General features: G+C 41.5%; 1 protein-coding gene across 5 annotated transcripts in view; it reads left to right on the top strand.

Annotated features, from left to right (window-relative positions):
* Positions 1–14,271, top strand: part of SMARCA2 (SWI/SNF related, matrix associated, actin dependent regulator of chromatin, subfamily a, member 2) — a 137,382-nt gene that overhangs the window by 115,953 nt on the left and 7,158 nt on the right. For all 5 annotated transcript variants that reach the window (XM_032477764.1, XM_032477765.1, XM_032477766.1 and 2 more), the window contains exon 28: positions 12,650–12,867. In XM_032477764.1, the coding sequence (XP_032333655.1) occupies positions 12,650–12,867 (218 nt within the window). The remainder of the gene's footprint in view (positions 1–12,649; positions 12,868–14,271) is intronic.

The raw sequence follows: 14,271 nt of genomic DNA, 5'->3' as shown, positions 1-14,271 counted from the left end.
TTCTCCGAGCCGGCTCACTAGAACACCGTCCTCTGTCCTTTTTTTTTAAACACCCCCCCCCCCCCCCCGGCCACGGGAGAGGGATTCGGTTTACTTGTTTTTAGAGGAGGCACTGGGGGTTGAACACAGGACCTCGGGCATGCTAAGCATGCTCTCTGCCACGGAGCTACCCTCCCCCTTCTGTTGTCTGTCTTGCGTAAGTGACATCCACTATGTATCACTTAGGATTTCCAGTTTTGGTATTTTTTTAAAGTGAGAATCTTTTTTTTTTTTTTTTTTTTTTTTTTTAGCTTTATTGAGGTATAGTTGACAACGGTGTAAGATTTGAAGTGTACATTGTGTTGCTGTGATACATGTATACATTGTGAAAGGGCTCCCCGCAACTAGCTAACTAACTCATCCATCACCTGAAGGAGAATCCTTTTTGGTTTTTTTTTTTGTTTTTTTTTTTTTGGTTGGAGGAGGGGAGTAATTAGTTTTATTTATTTAATGGCGGTGTTGGGGATCGAACCCAGCACCTTGCACATGCTAAGTACACACTCTACCACTGAGCTGGACCCTCCTCCCGGGAGAATCCTGATTCTAACACAACACACTGAGGGCAGACTCCTCCCAAATTATAGGAGTCTAGCCCCTGCCAAATTCAACAGTGTTTTATTTTCTTATTAAGCAACTCAACGTTTATGGGCTTTTACATTGTACTCACTATTTGCAGAAATAAGAACTCTTTCTTTCCACAATTATACTTAATTGGATGTCATACCTAATTGAATTATGTAGTTCCAATCACAAGCATAACCGGCATCGAGATGCTGGGCAGCACGAGGGACTGCTGGGACAGAGCCAGGCGGAAAGAGCAGAAGGTCACCCTGGGGGCAGAGTCTCAAGCGGAGGCTGACTGAGGGAACCTGTGGCTTCCTTCAGATTTAGTCAGGTGTGTGCCAGTCTAAAATTTCCCCTAGAGGCTCTTGTTTCTGGAATGCGTTTTAGGGGGCGTTTTCTACATAGGAATGCCACTGCCTGTTAGAGCCAGTCCGCATGTTTGTCTGCCTCATGCAGATTGCTGGCCTGTCTCTGTTGACCTTGCCTGGGTTGATTTCAACTAGGGATTCCAAGCAAAACTGCCAGTCTTCGGCTTAGGGTACCAAGAAGCCATGGAAACCATGCAAGGCCAGAAGAGTGCTAAGTGTGTTTACTAGTAAAAGCTGGTCACAGGTACCTCTGTTCTCGTTTGGGGGGCTTTAAAATTAGAGATTCATCTTGAAGTTCATTGCATTGCAAATTGTGTTTGCAACATAGGGTACAGCACCTAGCTAATCAGGGCTCAAAATTTCATTGAGAATTTTTAGCTTTATTGACTTGGCATCCAATAAAGCAGGACAGTCCTATTTGACGAATAAGCTGATGTCTGCTTAGAAGCACCATATAGATATAACGTGGGTGAATCTAAACCAGAAATTTCTGTACATTTCCCGGTTGGCTTCTCCACTGTAACTGGAGCCAGGCATTCCTCTCCTGACACTCTAGTAATGTGTATGTGTGTATATATGCATGTGTGTACATATATATATGTGTGTTCATGTGTGTGGACTGATAAGCCTAACCAGATACTTGTGTGTTGTGTATGTGGAATTACAGCCTCCCTGGGACCAGCTGCTCTTCCTCCTTGACACAGCATTCTCTGTGTGTCTCGTTTCCTCCATCTGTTCATGGTTTGTGCTCATAACATCTCTGGCTTACATGCTACCTTATGACCTTCACTCAGCTTCAGCTCCCACACCAACAGGGACATAGTCTTTCCCACTTGCAGTTCAAATTCCTAAGAGAAGTGGACGAACTCAGACTGTCACTCCCACTTCTGCTGATGAGACCCTCAGGCCAGGCCCTGCACAAACCCAGAGACAGGCCATCCTGAGAACTGGGACCCACTCCTAGACCCACCAGCAAGACCACGGCAGGGAGATGTTGCCTGATCTATAACAGAGCTGCCAGGCAGGACGTGCTGTGGGCGTGGTGGTTTCCCTGCACTCGAGGGTGGCATGAAGGATAAAGGCTGCCACCACTTACTCAAAAGGATGTTTTCTATACACACAGGCAGTCTTTGCTGTGCGCCTTTGTGATACGTACAAATTACCATTACCACGACACAATGAAACAACATTAGTCCCCCAGTAACAGACTTCAGTGTTAGATTTCTAGGGCTGCCATAACAGGACACCACAGACTGGGTGGCTTAAATAACAGAAATGTATTTTCTCACAGTTCTGGAGGCTGGAAGTCTGAGGCCAAGGTATTGGTAGGGTTATGTGTCTGTGTCCTCATCTCATAAGAACATCAGTCCTGTTAGATTAGGGTCCACCCTAATGACCCCATTTTACCTTAACTAACCTCTTTAAAGGCCCTGTCTCCAAATACAGTCACATTCTGAGGTACTGGATGCCAGAGGTTAGGACCTCAATGCGAGACTTTTGCAGGGGCCACCATTCGGCCTGTAACACCATGCTATACTAGCTATGAATCATCGCACAAAGTACAGACTTTGCTGCTAGCTCTTCAGCCCACAAATCACTATGTAAATAACACATGCATAGTATGATCAGTGGCCAATCACATTGCTTCCTTCAAAGTGTGTTGGTAATTGGTCACTGGGCATCTTTTGTCCCATTTACAGACAGCAAAGCGCATGGTTGTGATGCCTCCTTGTCTCCCAGTGATAAACCCACACAACATACTACAAAAATAATCAGGAGAGGAAATTAGCCACCAAAGATGAAAGTGTAGCAAAGAAACAAAAAATAACAACACAGGAAGTGAAATTGGATGTGTTTAGAAGATTTGAAAGGGGCAACATCCTGCATGAGACCACAAAATAAACCACATGGAAAAGGCTTGACAAATATAAAAAACAAGCTGCAGTCACCTCAACCTGTTTTAGTTTCAACTGCACTAGGAATGTGAGGCCGCTTATGGCTGAATTTGAGTGTTTATTTGAATTGAAGACTATAATAAAAAAAGAAATCCCAATCGATTTGCCTAGAGTTGAGACCAAAGTGTTGAAGTTAGTTGGTGCATTGGGAAGAAAATGATAACTATGAGGAAACTGGAGAAGAACCTTTTACTGCCAGGAAAGGCTGGTTTCATCATTTCAGAAGTTGGCGTGAGTTGATGATTGTTGAGTGGGCTTGGCGGTGCTGCCAGGGCAGATCAGGGCAGGGCTGTGAAATCTGCACCCAGGTTCCAAAGATGAGTTAAGTTAACAGGAGGTTATGATGATTGCAAATATTTTCTGCTGATGAGACAGATCTTTTTTTGGAAGACAACCGTATCAAGAGATTCAGTGAAGAACGATGTAGCATCACAGAGTGGCCAAAAGGGAGTGGACTCTAGATTTACAGCCAGAGGCAGTTAGTGAAGGCGAACTTACCGACATAATGAAGAAAACGGTTGTGAAGACAAGGATGAAGATGTCTTAGAGGAAGCGATACCAGCAAAGAAAAAGAACTTCACATTGTAGGAACTCTGAGAGATTTCACAACACTGAAAGGGCAGAGGATAAAATGTTGGAATTTTGCCAAGGCATAGAAAAGGCACTTGCTCTGTGTCCTCGGCTATTTGATGGGAAGAAGGAGAAGGCAAGTGCTGTCCCAATATTCTTGATACATTTTTTTACCAGAAAAAAATGTTAATGCCGTATTTCTAAGGTTTTAAATTAGTTTGCTAAATACTCATTTTACTGTTTTCCATTTCTCTGTCCATGCATAACCCACAATAAGAGTTTTAATGTTTTGACATAAATTTGTAAATGTCATGATTTTCCCTTGGATTGTCAAAGTGACTGTTCAGTTTCACTTGCATGGTCACTTTTACGGTCCTTCATTTCTGTGCAAAGCAAGGACTGTGCGTGTGTGTGTGTGTGTGTGCAGATGTGTGTCTTTGCTGGGAGTCTTCCTGAGATGTACCATGTTGTTTTTTTAACATGTGTTATACACCTAAGCCTAAGCATAATTTAACCTTCTCCTGATGGCTCAGGGTCATCATTTGTGCTGTAAAGTGGAATAACATCCCAGTTCAGGGTGTAGTTTATGCAGCCAAACTTCCAGAGTTCACATCCCGGGTCTGCAACTTCTTTTTTTTTTTTTTTTAATTGAAGTAGAGTTGATTTACAATCTTACGTTAATTTCAGGTATATAGCATAGTGATTCAGTGTTTTTACAGATGGTACTCCATTAAAAATTATTACAAGATAATGGTTCTAATACCCTGTGCTATGCAGTGTCTCCTTGTCACTTACCTATTGTATACAGTTTGTCTCTCTTAATCCTGTATGCTCCCACTCTCTGTGCCTCAGTTTCTCATCTGCAAAATGGGGAGGATAACAGCACCCCATAGAGTTGTTGTGAGGATTAAATGAGCAGGTGTGTGGCAAGCCCTGAGCGCCTGGCACCGCGGTGAACCGTGTGTGTTAGTTGATGCTCCCGCTGGTGGAGGGGATGGTGGGCGTAGTAGAAGTAGACAGAACAGCAGTGGTATTCATGATGCTGTGTATCTAAGATGTATTGAAACTGAGGCTCTCTCCTTCCTCTTTGACGTGGCCTCAAACTACTGTGCTCTTGATTTCTTTACTTGTGTGTGCTCTTCCCTTGAACTACAGTGGGTTTACAGACCAGAGAATTGGCCTTGGGGTGGTGATGCATAAGCCTGGGTATAAGCCTGGGTGAGGGCTCTGATCCTCCTGGACAGCCTGTCGCAGGGAAGCCCAGAAGAGCACCATTTATTTGGCTTGAGCACCTACAATTCGAATTTGTCATCATCTCCAAATGAAGTTATACTCCCAATTATTGTGTTTTACCTGCCGATCTCAAAAGCATTAAGTGACGCTTTGGAAGCATTGAAATGATACCGCAGGCCGTTACCTCCTTTTGGCATGTCTTCATTTTTTTAGTATCCTGAGAACCTTAAAGTACACAGGTGGCCCAGGCCCCCTGGGAGAAGCCCTGCTCTAGAGATGAGCAGGTGGAGTTCTGGCTGTTATGAATTGATGGAAACTGGATAAATGGTCTTGATAAGAAGGCAGAAATGTAATTCTTTTAATTCTCCATTGTTTCTGTAAGCCTCTCGAAGGCTCCCAAGTTCTCGCAGGTTCTTTGATTCCATCCAAGGGAGCTGGAGCAAAGTGCGTGCCTAACTTACAAGAACAAAGGTGTTAATACATTGTTTGTAATGTGGGAGAGTCCAGAGCTTTTGGGGGCCACCTTCCACTAAACCGAAAGGTCATTCTCTGAATAGAGTATTACGATTAAAACTGCCCAAAACATACATAGTTGATCTGTGGCTGAAATAATTTTTATAGTTCCTGTACTTTTTCCTCTTCCCAACCTCAAATTGCTTTTACCTAAAATAGTGTGCTGATTTATCTTGTCTCAGTAGTGTAAGCTGTGGCTCCCCACTTTCCCTCCTCCTCCAGGTGTCCCTGTGTAGCTTCCTTATGCCACGAGGGAGGGGAAAAGACAGAGCTTGGTTCATTTTTGCAGCAGTGATCTAAAGCTGTCAAACAAGAAACTGAAAAGCTCTCGGCAGCAGAAATTCAGTTACACTGAAGCGCCATTTGCTTTCCCTTCATGGCCAGCATTGGACATTTCAGCCCCCAGCTCAGGGAGAGCTGGGAATGCAGCTGGCATCCGAGTTGCCCGACAAATGAGTAAAACAAGAAATGAGGGTCTGTTAATGTCATCAGCTAATTGCACCCCAGAGAAAAAATTTTAAAAAAACAACAACAAAAAACTATGCTAATATCCTTAGCCTTCAGTCTAACTTGTTTCTTTTCTTGAGTGTTCGAGGCATTTGTTAACAGAAGTATATAGTTTGTGGATAGGTATGTCCTGTCTACAGGTATTTTCTTCCATTGTGGATAGTTCGTTAATAACGCTGAATGAATAATCGAGGATTTTTGAAAAGGCTTCTCGTCATTGGCCAGGACAGGACTGAGCGTGCTCCTTGTTGAAATACTGTAAGGTTTGCGTTTGGAAGGGAAGCGAGCAGGATTTCACTGGCATTGTGTGTTGAGGGGTCAGGAACACGTATGAACCTGCAGCTGTTGGGGGTATTTCCTGAATATGTAGAGAACTTTTTTTTATTGTGATAAAACACATAACATAAAATGTACTATCTTAACCATTCTAAGTGCACATTTCAGCACATTGTTGTACAGCTGTCACCTTTCTCTACACCAGAACTTTTTCATTGTCTCAAACCGAAATTCTGTCCTCATTAACCAGTGGCTCCCCATATCCCTGTCCACTCCACCCCTGGTAACCACTGTTCTTTCTCATGTAAGTGGAATCATATAATATTTGTCTTTTTGTGTCCTGCTCATTTCACCCCTGGGAATGTAATTTTATGCATACCTGTCTAATAGGTTGCTTTGGGTGAGGGGGATAGTCGTTGACGTCAAAAAGAAAAGTTATTTTACCAGCAAAAAATGCGTTTGTTTGGGAATAGTTGAGAACTGCAATTTGGGACAAGCATGCTGTAACAAAAACTAAAGACAAGTCTAACAAACAAAGGAGAGGAACATTATTTTATAGAGAAAAAGAGGAAGCTGGGAGGGGTGGGTTTTTTTTTTTTTAATTGAAGTTCCATCAGTTACAAGCGTATCAATTTCTGGTATCCAGCACAATATTCCAGTCATGCATATACACAGATGTATTCGTTTTCATATTTTTTATCAAAGATTGTTACAAGATATTGAACATAGTTCCCTGTGCTATACAGCAGAAACTTTTTTTTCTTTAATCTATTTTTATATATAGTGGCTAACATTTGTAAGTCTCAAACTCCCAAATTTATCCCTTCCCACTACCTTTCCCCAGTAACCATAAGATTGTTTACTATGTCTGCGAGTCTGTTTCTGTTTTGTAGATGAGCTCATAGTGGCCTTTTTTTTTAAACTTTTTTTTTTTTTAGATTCCACATATAAGTGATATCATATGGTATTTTACTTTCTCTTTCTGGTGGCTTCACTTAGAATGACAGTCTCTAGGTCCATCCATGTTGCTGCAAATGGCATTATTTTATTCTTTTTTATGGCTGAGTAGTATTCCATTGTAGAAATATACCATAACTTCTTTATCCAATCATCTGTTGATGGATATTTAGGTGGCTTCCATGTCTTGGCTATTGTATATAGTGCTGCTATGAACATTGGGGTGCGTGTACCTTTTCAAATTAGAGTTCACTCCAGATATATGTCCAAGAGGGGGATTAATGCTGGATCATATGTTTAAGTCTATTTGGGAGGGGTGGTTTATAATAAAAGTCCAGTTTTATTATAGGGAAGGGAGAGTTCAGGGTGGTAATGGTTTCTCACTGGCTGAGTTGCTGTGGGTAGTGGATTTCTTATAGGAGATGCTATGTACAGTTGACCCTTGAGCAGCATCGGGGTTAGGAGTGCTGATCCTCCCTGCAGTCAAAAAAACCTGTGTGTACCTTATAGTTGGCCCTCTGCACCTGCGGGTCTCCTGCACCCAACTTGAGATGCACCCAACTGCAAATCGTGTAGTGCTATAGTGTTTACTATTGAAAAGAATCTGTGTGTAAGTGGACCGACGCAGTTCAAACCCATGTTGTTCAAGGGTCATCCGTGCATCTGTTCCTGCTGGGCCCTGTAACTGGTGATTCTTGCCTGTTGAGGTCCTCTGTTGGGGTCTGTAACTGACAGTTCCTCCTGTAATTGGCATGGAGTGGTGCTCTAAGAGAGCTCCCCTTTCTGGCCTCCTGACTCTGTTTTCATGATGCTTCCCTTGTATTAGCTTTCACATAATAACCAAAAAGTTAGCATTGTCCAGTTTCAGCCCGGGGTCTGAATTCTGTATGTAAGAGGGCTGCAGTCTTTATTAAACCAACTGACTAAAATGAAGTGGCATTTTGAACAAGAGCTCCATGTTCAGTTTTTGTTGTTAAATATTCCTTTTATGAGACAGTTTCTCTTACATGAAGCCTTAAATTTTCTTACAAAATTTCTTTTTTTTTTTTTTTTTTTTTTTTTTTTTTGCTGCTGCTGCTGCTGCTACTGCTCTTGTTTTGGGGATCATGACCTACATTGTTTGCATCCAGGACTTATCAGGGCTTGAGCGAAGTTTAGTCTCCCTGAATATTGAAATCAAGTTGAGTGACTTGTAAGTGGTCCCCAGGAAACACTAGAACTGACATGTAATTGTCAGCAACCCTCACTGCTTCCTGCTTAGCCCTCAATTCTGTAACTCCTCACCCCCACCCCTAGGTGCATCCTAAGGTCCTCTTCTGGAATCCAATTACAGTCTTAAGGGAGGAGGACCCCAGAGAAAGAGAGTGTGAGACCTTGCCAGGGGACAGAAACGTGATATTTAAACATCAGCCTTAAATATTAAAATGCTGGATTTCCCATTTCATATCCAAGAAATTTCCCCTGCGTTGTCTAGACTCCTTTTGAATTGCTCCTTTCAGTTTTTCTTAAGATGGTCTGTTCCACTGTAAGGGCTGTGCCACCCTGCTTGGGGGACTTGGAGATGCTGAGTGGAAAAGACAACCGCAGCGAAACAATGTGCCTGGAGTTGGCTGTGGCTTTTGTTTGCTGGTTCCTGTTTACCTATTCATCGTCATGGATCCTTGCTGCTGCTGCTGCTGCTGCTGCTGCTGCTGCTGCTGCCGCTGCCGCTGCCGCTGCCGCTGCCGCTGCTGCGTGCTGTTGTGAAATTATGCATATAGTAGCACCTCACTGCACCACGGGCTGAGAAGAGCAAGATAATGCCCAGTTTCTGGACTGCCCGTCTTCCACTGAAAGCCATAGCGTGTGTCAGGATGACAGAGAGGGGCACGGCTGGACCCACGTGCAGCTGATCCCTGGGTCTGCCATGTGCTTCGCAAGCTGCAAAGTGTTTCCTTGAAAACAGCTAATCCTGCAGGACCCTCTCCTGCCTTTTGTTATCAGAACCAACATGCTGCTTTCTTTACGAACTGGGGAAAGAGCCACTCTGCATCTCATTCTTGCACATCCTGTGCCATGATCATGTATTCTTTAAAAAAAAAAAAAAAAAAGGAAAGAGAAAGAAGGTGGGGGGGGGGGGAGAAGGTTGCCATCCAGTGGAGGAAGGAGTAATTCCCAGCTTCATTCAGGAAAAACGCAGGCTGAAATATGCTTAACTGTTTTAACTTGGCTGGGAATTTTTGCCACCAGAAGGGTTTTGGGTTTGGGTTTGGGTTTTGTTTTGTTTTGTTTTTTTAGTGACATCGGGAGCCAAACGGGTGCAGTGTGCCTTTAAGGAAAGAAGTGCCTCACCAAACTTCACTGTAGTTGTCTCACCGTTTGGGTAGGGAAGGAAAGTGTTAATTTCTTATTTGTACACTTTTTTTCCCCCCGACTTCCTTCCTATTCACTTCATTAAATCTAGAGGCAGTTCAGCATGGGAGCCGTCTGTATGTTGAATTAGGGTTCGCACTCTTGCGCAACACGTCACCAATCGGAAACTGGGGGTTTGCTTCTGTGATTTATTTCATTATTGTGCTGGTAAAAGGTTTGGAAGGGAATTCTTTTTGGGGTAGTACTTGAGCATTGTGTAGCAAGTTTTGTGCGTGTATCACTCGCCCCTAGCCCTGAGTGGTATCAGTGAAGCCAGTTTAATAAATAATTTTTTAAAGAGCCGAACAGTTATAAATTTTCCGTGAATAATTTTCCTTGCAGGCAGGAGTAATCTTACTCCCCCCGTCTAAGTGGGAAAAGCACTGGGAAATATTTAGTGAATTGATTTCCATTAGAAAAAGACCCTTAGAAATCCCTGACCATAAAGCACTGCATATGGATGTGTTTGGGGGTCTTTGGGGAGGAGGGGAGACGTTTTGTAGCTCTCTGCATTCCTGCATAAAACCTTAATTTAAGGGGAATAATGGTCAGTACTTGGTGTTTTCCTCGTCATTCCAAAACCTAAATTTAATAAGAATCTGCACGTATTAGCAGTGGAATAAAAATTGTTTCACTAGTTCTTTTTGCTGTTGAATCTGTTTTCACTCCTTAGGCACTCACAGATTTAGAGATTTAAAAGTCCAAATATCACAAGCTTATGCTTTGTTCCTTTTGTTGCAAAATTAAGGAGGGGGGAAGAGTAGAAATACCTTTTCACAACTTCCCCCCTCTTCATTTACCCCACAGAAAAGAAAAACAGTGAAAAATTTTACAGCATGAAACTGAAAGTGAAGTGTCACAGTTGTTCGGGATTTTGTTTAAAGAGAATAACATTATCGTATTAAAATATTTGAACTTGGGAACATGCACATTGCTTTTGCTTACATGCATTTAATGAAAACAAAATTCTATTCAAAAAACAAAAATCATCTTAGGCTGCTCCAGAACCATGCAGACTTTTTTTTTTTAAAGCACTCAAATGAGCTTTAAAATACAAAAAAGAAGCATACCTTGTTTTACGATTTTACAGGAAATTTGAATATTAATTTGTTTTCTTATTGGCTTAATTGTTAAAATGCGAGTAAGAATCAGGAACCACCTGAGCTAAAATCTCTAATTCTGCTGCCTGGAATAATAAGGGGGGAAAAAATATGATAAGTAGTTGTCAATATTAAAACAGGCTGAAGGAGGAAGGCTTCGGGCCTTGTAGTAGGTAGAATGAAACAGCAGATTTGAGTATCCACAATCCTTTCAGTATTAAATTTTCAGTAAAATAAAATTACTTGTATATGAAAACATAGCCTTTCCCCAGCTCTCTTTTTTTTCCTGATCAGCTGATGAAGAGACTAGCAGCTCGCTGCTTTGCTGGCTTGTTAATTTTATCCCCACTAACTGTGGTTTCCGATAGCCGGCCTGCTGATAGTGGTAAGGTAAATATCCTTTTTCGTTGCCGTCTTGAAGATTCAGTAGCACTACATCCCAGGCATGTGTAGGTGTGTAACACATCAGAAGCCGGTGTTCTCCGTATTTCTGTGTGTACTGGGTGCTTGAGGAGAGCAATACCATTAACTGTTGACAGCCTTGCATGCTGTATTTATTATTAGCATGTTCTGCCTCCAAGATTTGCGGGACAATTTCCTTTTCTTAACCTTCGCTTTAGCTGCAGTGTGTTTAGCTGTATAGTGGGTGTCCTGCTTTTTAGGCAAATGAATATTAATGAAATAATGTGGAGCTTTTTTTTTTCTTCTTCTTCTTTTTCCTCATAACTCATCAGACCTCGCCTCCTTCATAGTGGTTATCTGAACACAGTAGGATCGTGATGGAAATTGTCTTTTGATTATTAAGGCCTAGGCTCAGACTGTCCCTGAGGATTCTGTGTGTGTGCATGTTGCTTCTGTGGGTTTGCACATTGGAAGATGCATAGAAAACATATTTTTCTTTTAATTCCCACTGGCATTTTTAACATGCCAGGTTGTTCTGTGTTCTGCACCAGGTTTTCTTCACAAAACCTTTCTTTTTCAGGAGGCATTGTACCCAAGTGAAAGAAATTATGTCTGAGCTGTAATCACTCTTTATATTGATTGTTATACTCACATGATCATAAATATTAGCCATGTTTGGTGCTGTGGAGAAATGAAGGTAATTGCCGTATGATTAGAGCTCTTTGAGCTTCGAGAAAGGATTGATTAGCATCTGCATACTGGAGGCAATATTGAGAGGCAGCAGGGACAAATAACAACATCAGTTATTTTGTGTGAGAAACCGATCTTGAAATGTAATTTACAGGTTAAAAAAAATTTTTTTTTTCTTTTCCATGGTCACATTTTCTCTTAACTATTGTGTTGCTTTCTTTTCTTTTCTTTGCAGTTTTGTTTTTCCCTTTCTTTTTCTTAAGTTTTGAGATTAGGGGGGAAAAAGTTTAAACTTCTGGGTCTGTCACAGGGATCGTTTAGCCATTTGTGAACAGGTTTCTTTTTATATCGGGTTGTTTTTATAGCTATTTTATTATCTCTCTGCATTAGTGCTGCTGGCTCTGGTTTAAAGCAAGCATTTGCAGGTAATTGGAAAAAAGTGTTTTTTGTTTGTGAGTGCCTGTGTGTTCTTTATCGGGTGATTGAAGTGCGTTTACCCAGGAATGGGGCTCTGTACTTCCCATTTCCTTGTTTACTAATTGCTCCGTTAGAACGAAATCTGGTTGGGATTTTGATTTATGTTGTGAATCATGAATAAATTGATGTAAAACCTCACAGAAGAAAAGGTCAAAGCTTTTTTGATTGTAAGGATATAGTCTTAGGGAAATTTTTTTCATCCCTCACCCCTTTTTTTGGTTTACCTTTTACTCTTCTTTCAGTAGTCAGACAATAAAAGTCTTTTCCTTATATTGAGCTAAAATTTCATTTGGTTTTAGTTATCTTCAGGCACTTAAATGTATAGATATTTTCATATTTGTCATATGCTTTGCTATAGGTGTTTTGGGCCTTCAAGGTGTTTTGCTCATGAAATAGACTTGGGTTAAAGATGCATTGATCTGATATGGTGGTCTTCTATTTTTCTTTGTACTCCACTGATTACCCTTAACTTTTGCTTTTTGTTGTTGTTGTTGTTAGTTTCATTTTAGTCTAATTATCCAAATTGTTTGGGTTTTTATATATATATATATATATAATATGTATATTCTCTTGTCCTGAATTTTTCGCCTTTGTTCCCTATGAACAGGCCATCGAAGACGGCAATTTGGAAGAAATGGAAGAGGAAGTACGGCTTAAGAAGCGAAAAAGACGAAGAAATGTGGATAAAGACCCTGCAAAAGAAGATGTGGAAAAGGCTAAGAAGAGGAGAGGTCGCCCTCCAGCTGAGAAACTATCACCAAATCCCCCCAAACTGACAAAGCAGATGAACGCCATCATCGATACTGTGATAAACTACAAAGACAGGTGAGTGCTTCATTCCTTCACCTCCAGCCTCTTCACCAAGCCTGCAGGCGACCCCGTCTACAGGGCAAGATTTATTAAGGTGTGCGTGGGGTGCGCAGACCCTTTCTACTTCCTGTTTCATGGGTTTTTGCTCCAAAGGTGCCAGTAAACTTTTACTGCGTTCAGAGAGGCTGTTCTTGCTGTTTTGTGGAATGTTTTATGAGGTGTCATTTAAGCTATTTGGAATAGGAGTTTAGATGACAAAATTTAAAAAAAAATCCAATTGGAGAAGGATTCTTTAGGATTTGTGAAATACCAACATTTATTTGGAAGGATTGGAGTGAGAGAATGAAATAACACTTTTGGGTTGAGTTGTTAGAGGGGGAAAAGGGTCCTAGCATATTCAAGGTAAATATTTCATGCTACGACTTAGTTTTAAAACAAACAGACGCTTCCATCAAGAATACCGTCCCTTCTTCCGTCCCGGGGCACTGCCTTTGTGAGCACCGGTTGGAGCCCCTCCTTCTCCCCGATAACCCTTCATAGACCGAGGGCGGTGCAGCAGCTGCGCCTCCTGTGCGCGGGACTTCGAACGTGATCTCTGAGAAATCGGTACCCGACACTATCCCCAGACCATGGTAAACAATGAACAATTCTTGGAAAACCAAAGTAGAGATGTTTTAGGGTGTCAGACAGCCGTCCAGAGTAGATAAACTGGTTAGGCTACGTTTTGGTCAGTTGATTTGGTTTCTACTCAGTAATCATGGGATGCAGTTTTAATAGTAAGAAGATGACATCTCATTTCAATTGAAAATTGATAGAAAAAGCACGTTTTATTTCTGTAAATTACAAAGTCGTATGAATCAGTTTTGAGTTACCCCCAGTTTTTGACGTTAGCTGGTATTGTACCTGGCGTTCTTTACAATGAATTACTTAAGTTGTGGTTTTAGTTTTTCATTGTAACTTTACTGCTTGTTTTATATGAGGAAGCAAACCTCATTATAAAGATTAAGTAGTATAAAAAGCAAGAGGCTTTAAACCATGGGGTTTTATTGATAAATCTTTCTTATATTTTCTATAAGGAGTTTTCAGAAATAGTGAAACGGGGACCCTGGAGCATCTGTGTGTGAGAGAGTCAGAATTTCTTACTCCTCTTTACCTACCATGTCTCTTAGGTTCTCTGCTTACGATTTTCACTGTTTTCCTTTTTTTTTTTTTTTTAAAGTGCACCTCTTTGAGAACTCTGTAGTGGCCACAAAGGGTAGCCTAGCCCTACATCAGGTGTGGATAAGCTATTCATTGACACAGGGGAGTGACAGTAATCCAGGAAAGAAAATTTGGCCATGAAGTCATTCTTTGCCGAGATGAATGTGCAAACTTCCTGTAAACCAAGAATCGTAATTCTGTCGAGTTTCTGTTCCTCCC

Source organism: Camelus ferus, chromosome 4 (genome assembly GCF_009834535.1).
Source record: "Camelus ferus isolate YT-003-E chromosome 4, BCGSAC_Cfer_1.0, whole genome shotgun sequence".
In the NCBI taxonomy this organism is placed as follows: domain Eukaryota; kingdom Metazoa; phylum Chordata; class Mammalia; order Artiodactyla; family Camelidae; genus Camelus; species Camelus ferus.
The sequence above is the reverse complement of the archived record's forward strand: the minus strand, read 5'-3'. Positions and strand labels throughout refer to the sequence as shown.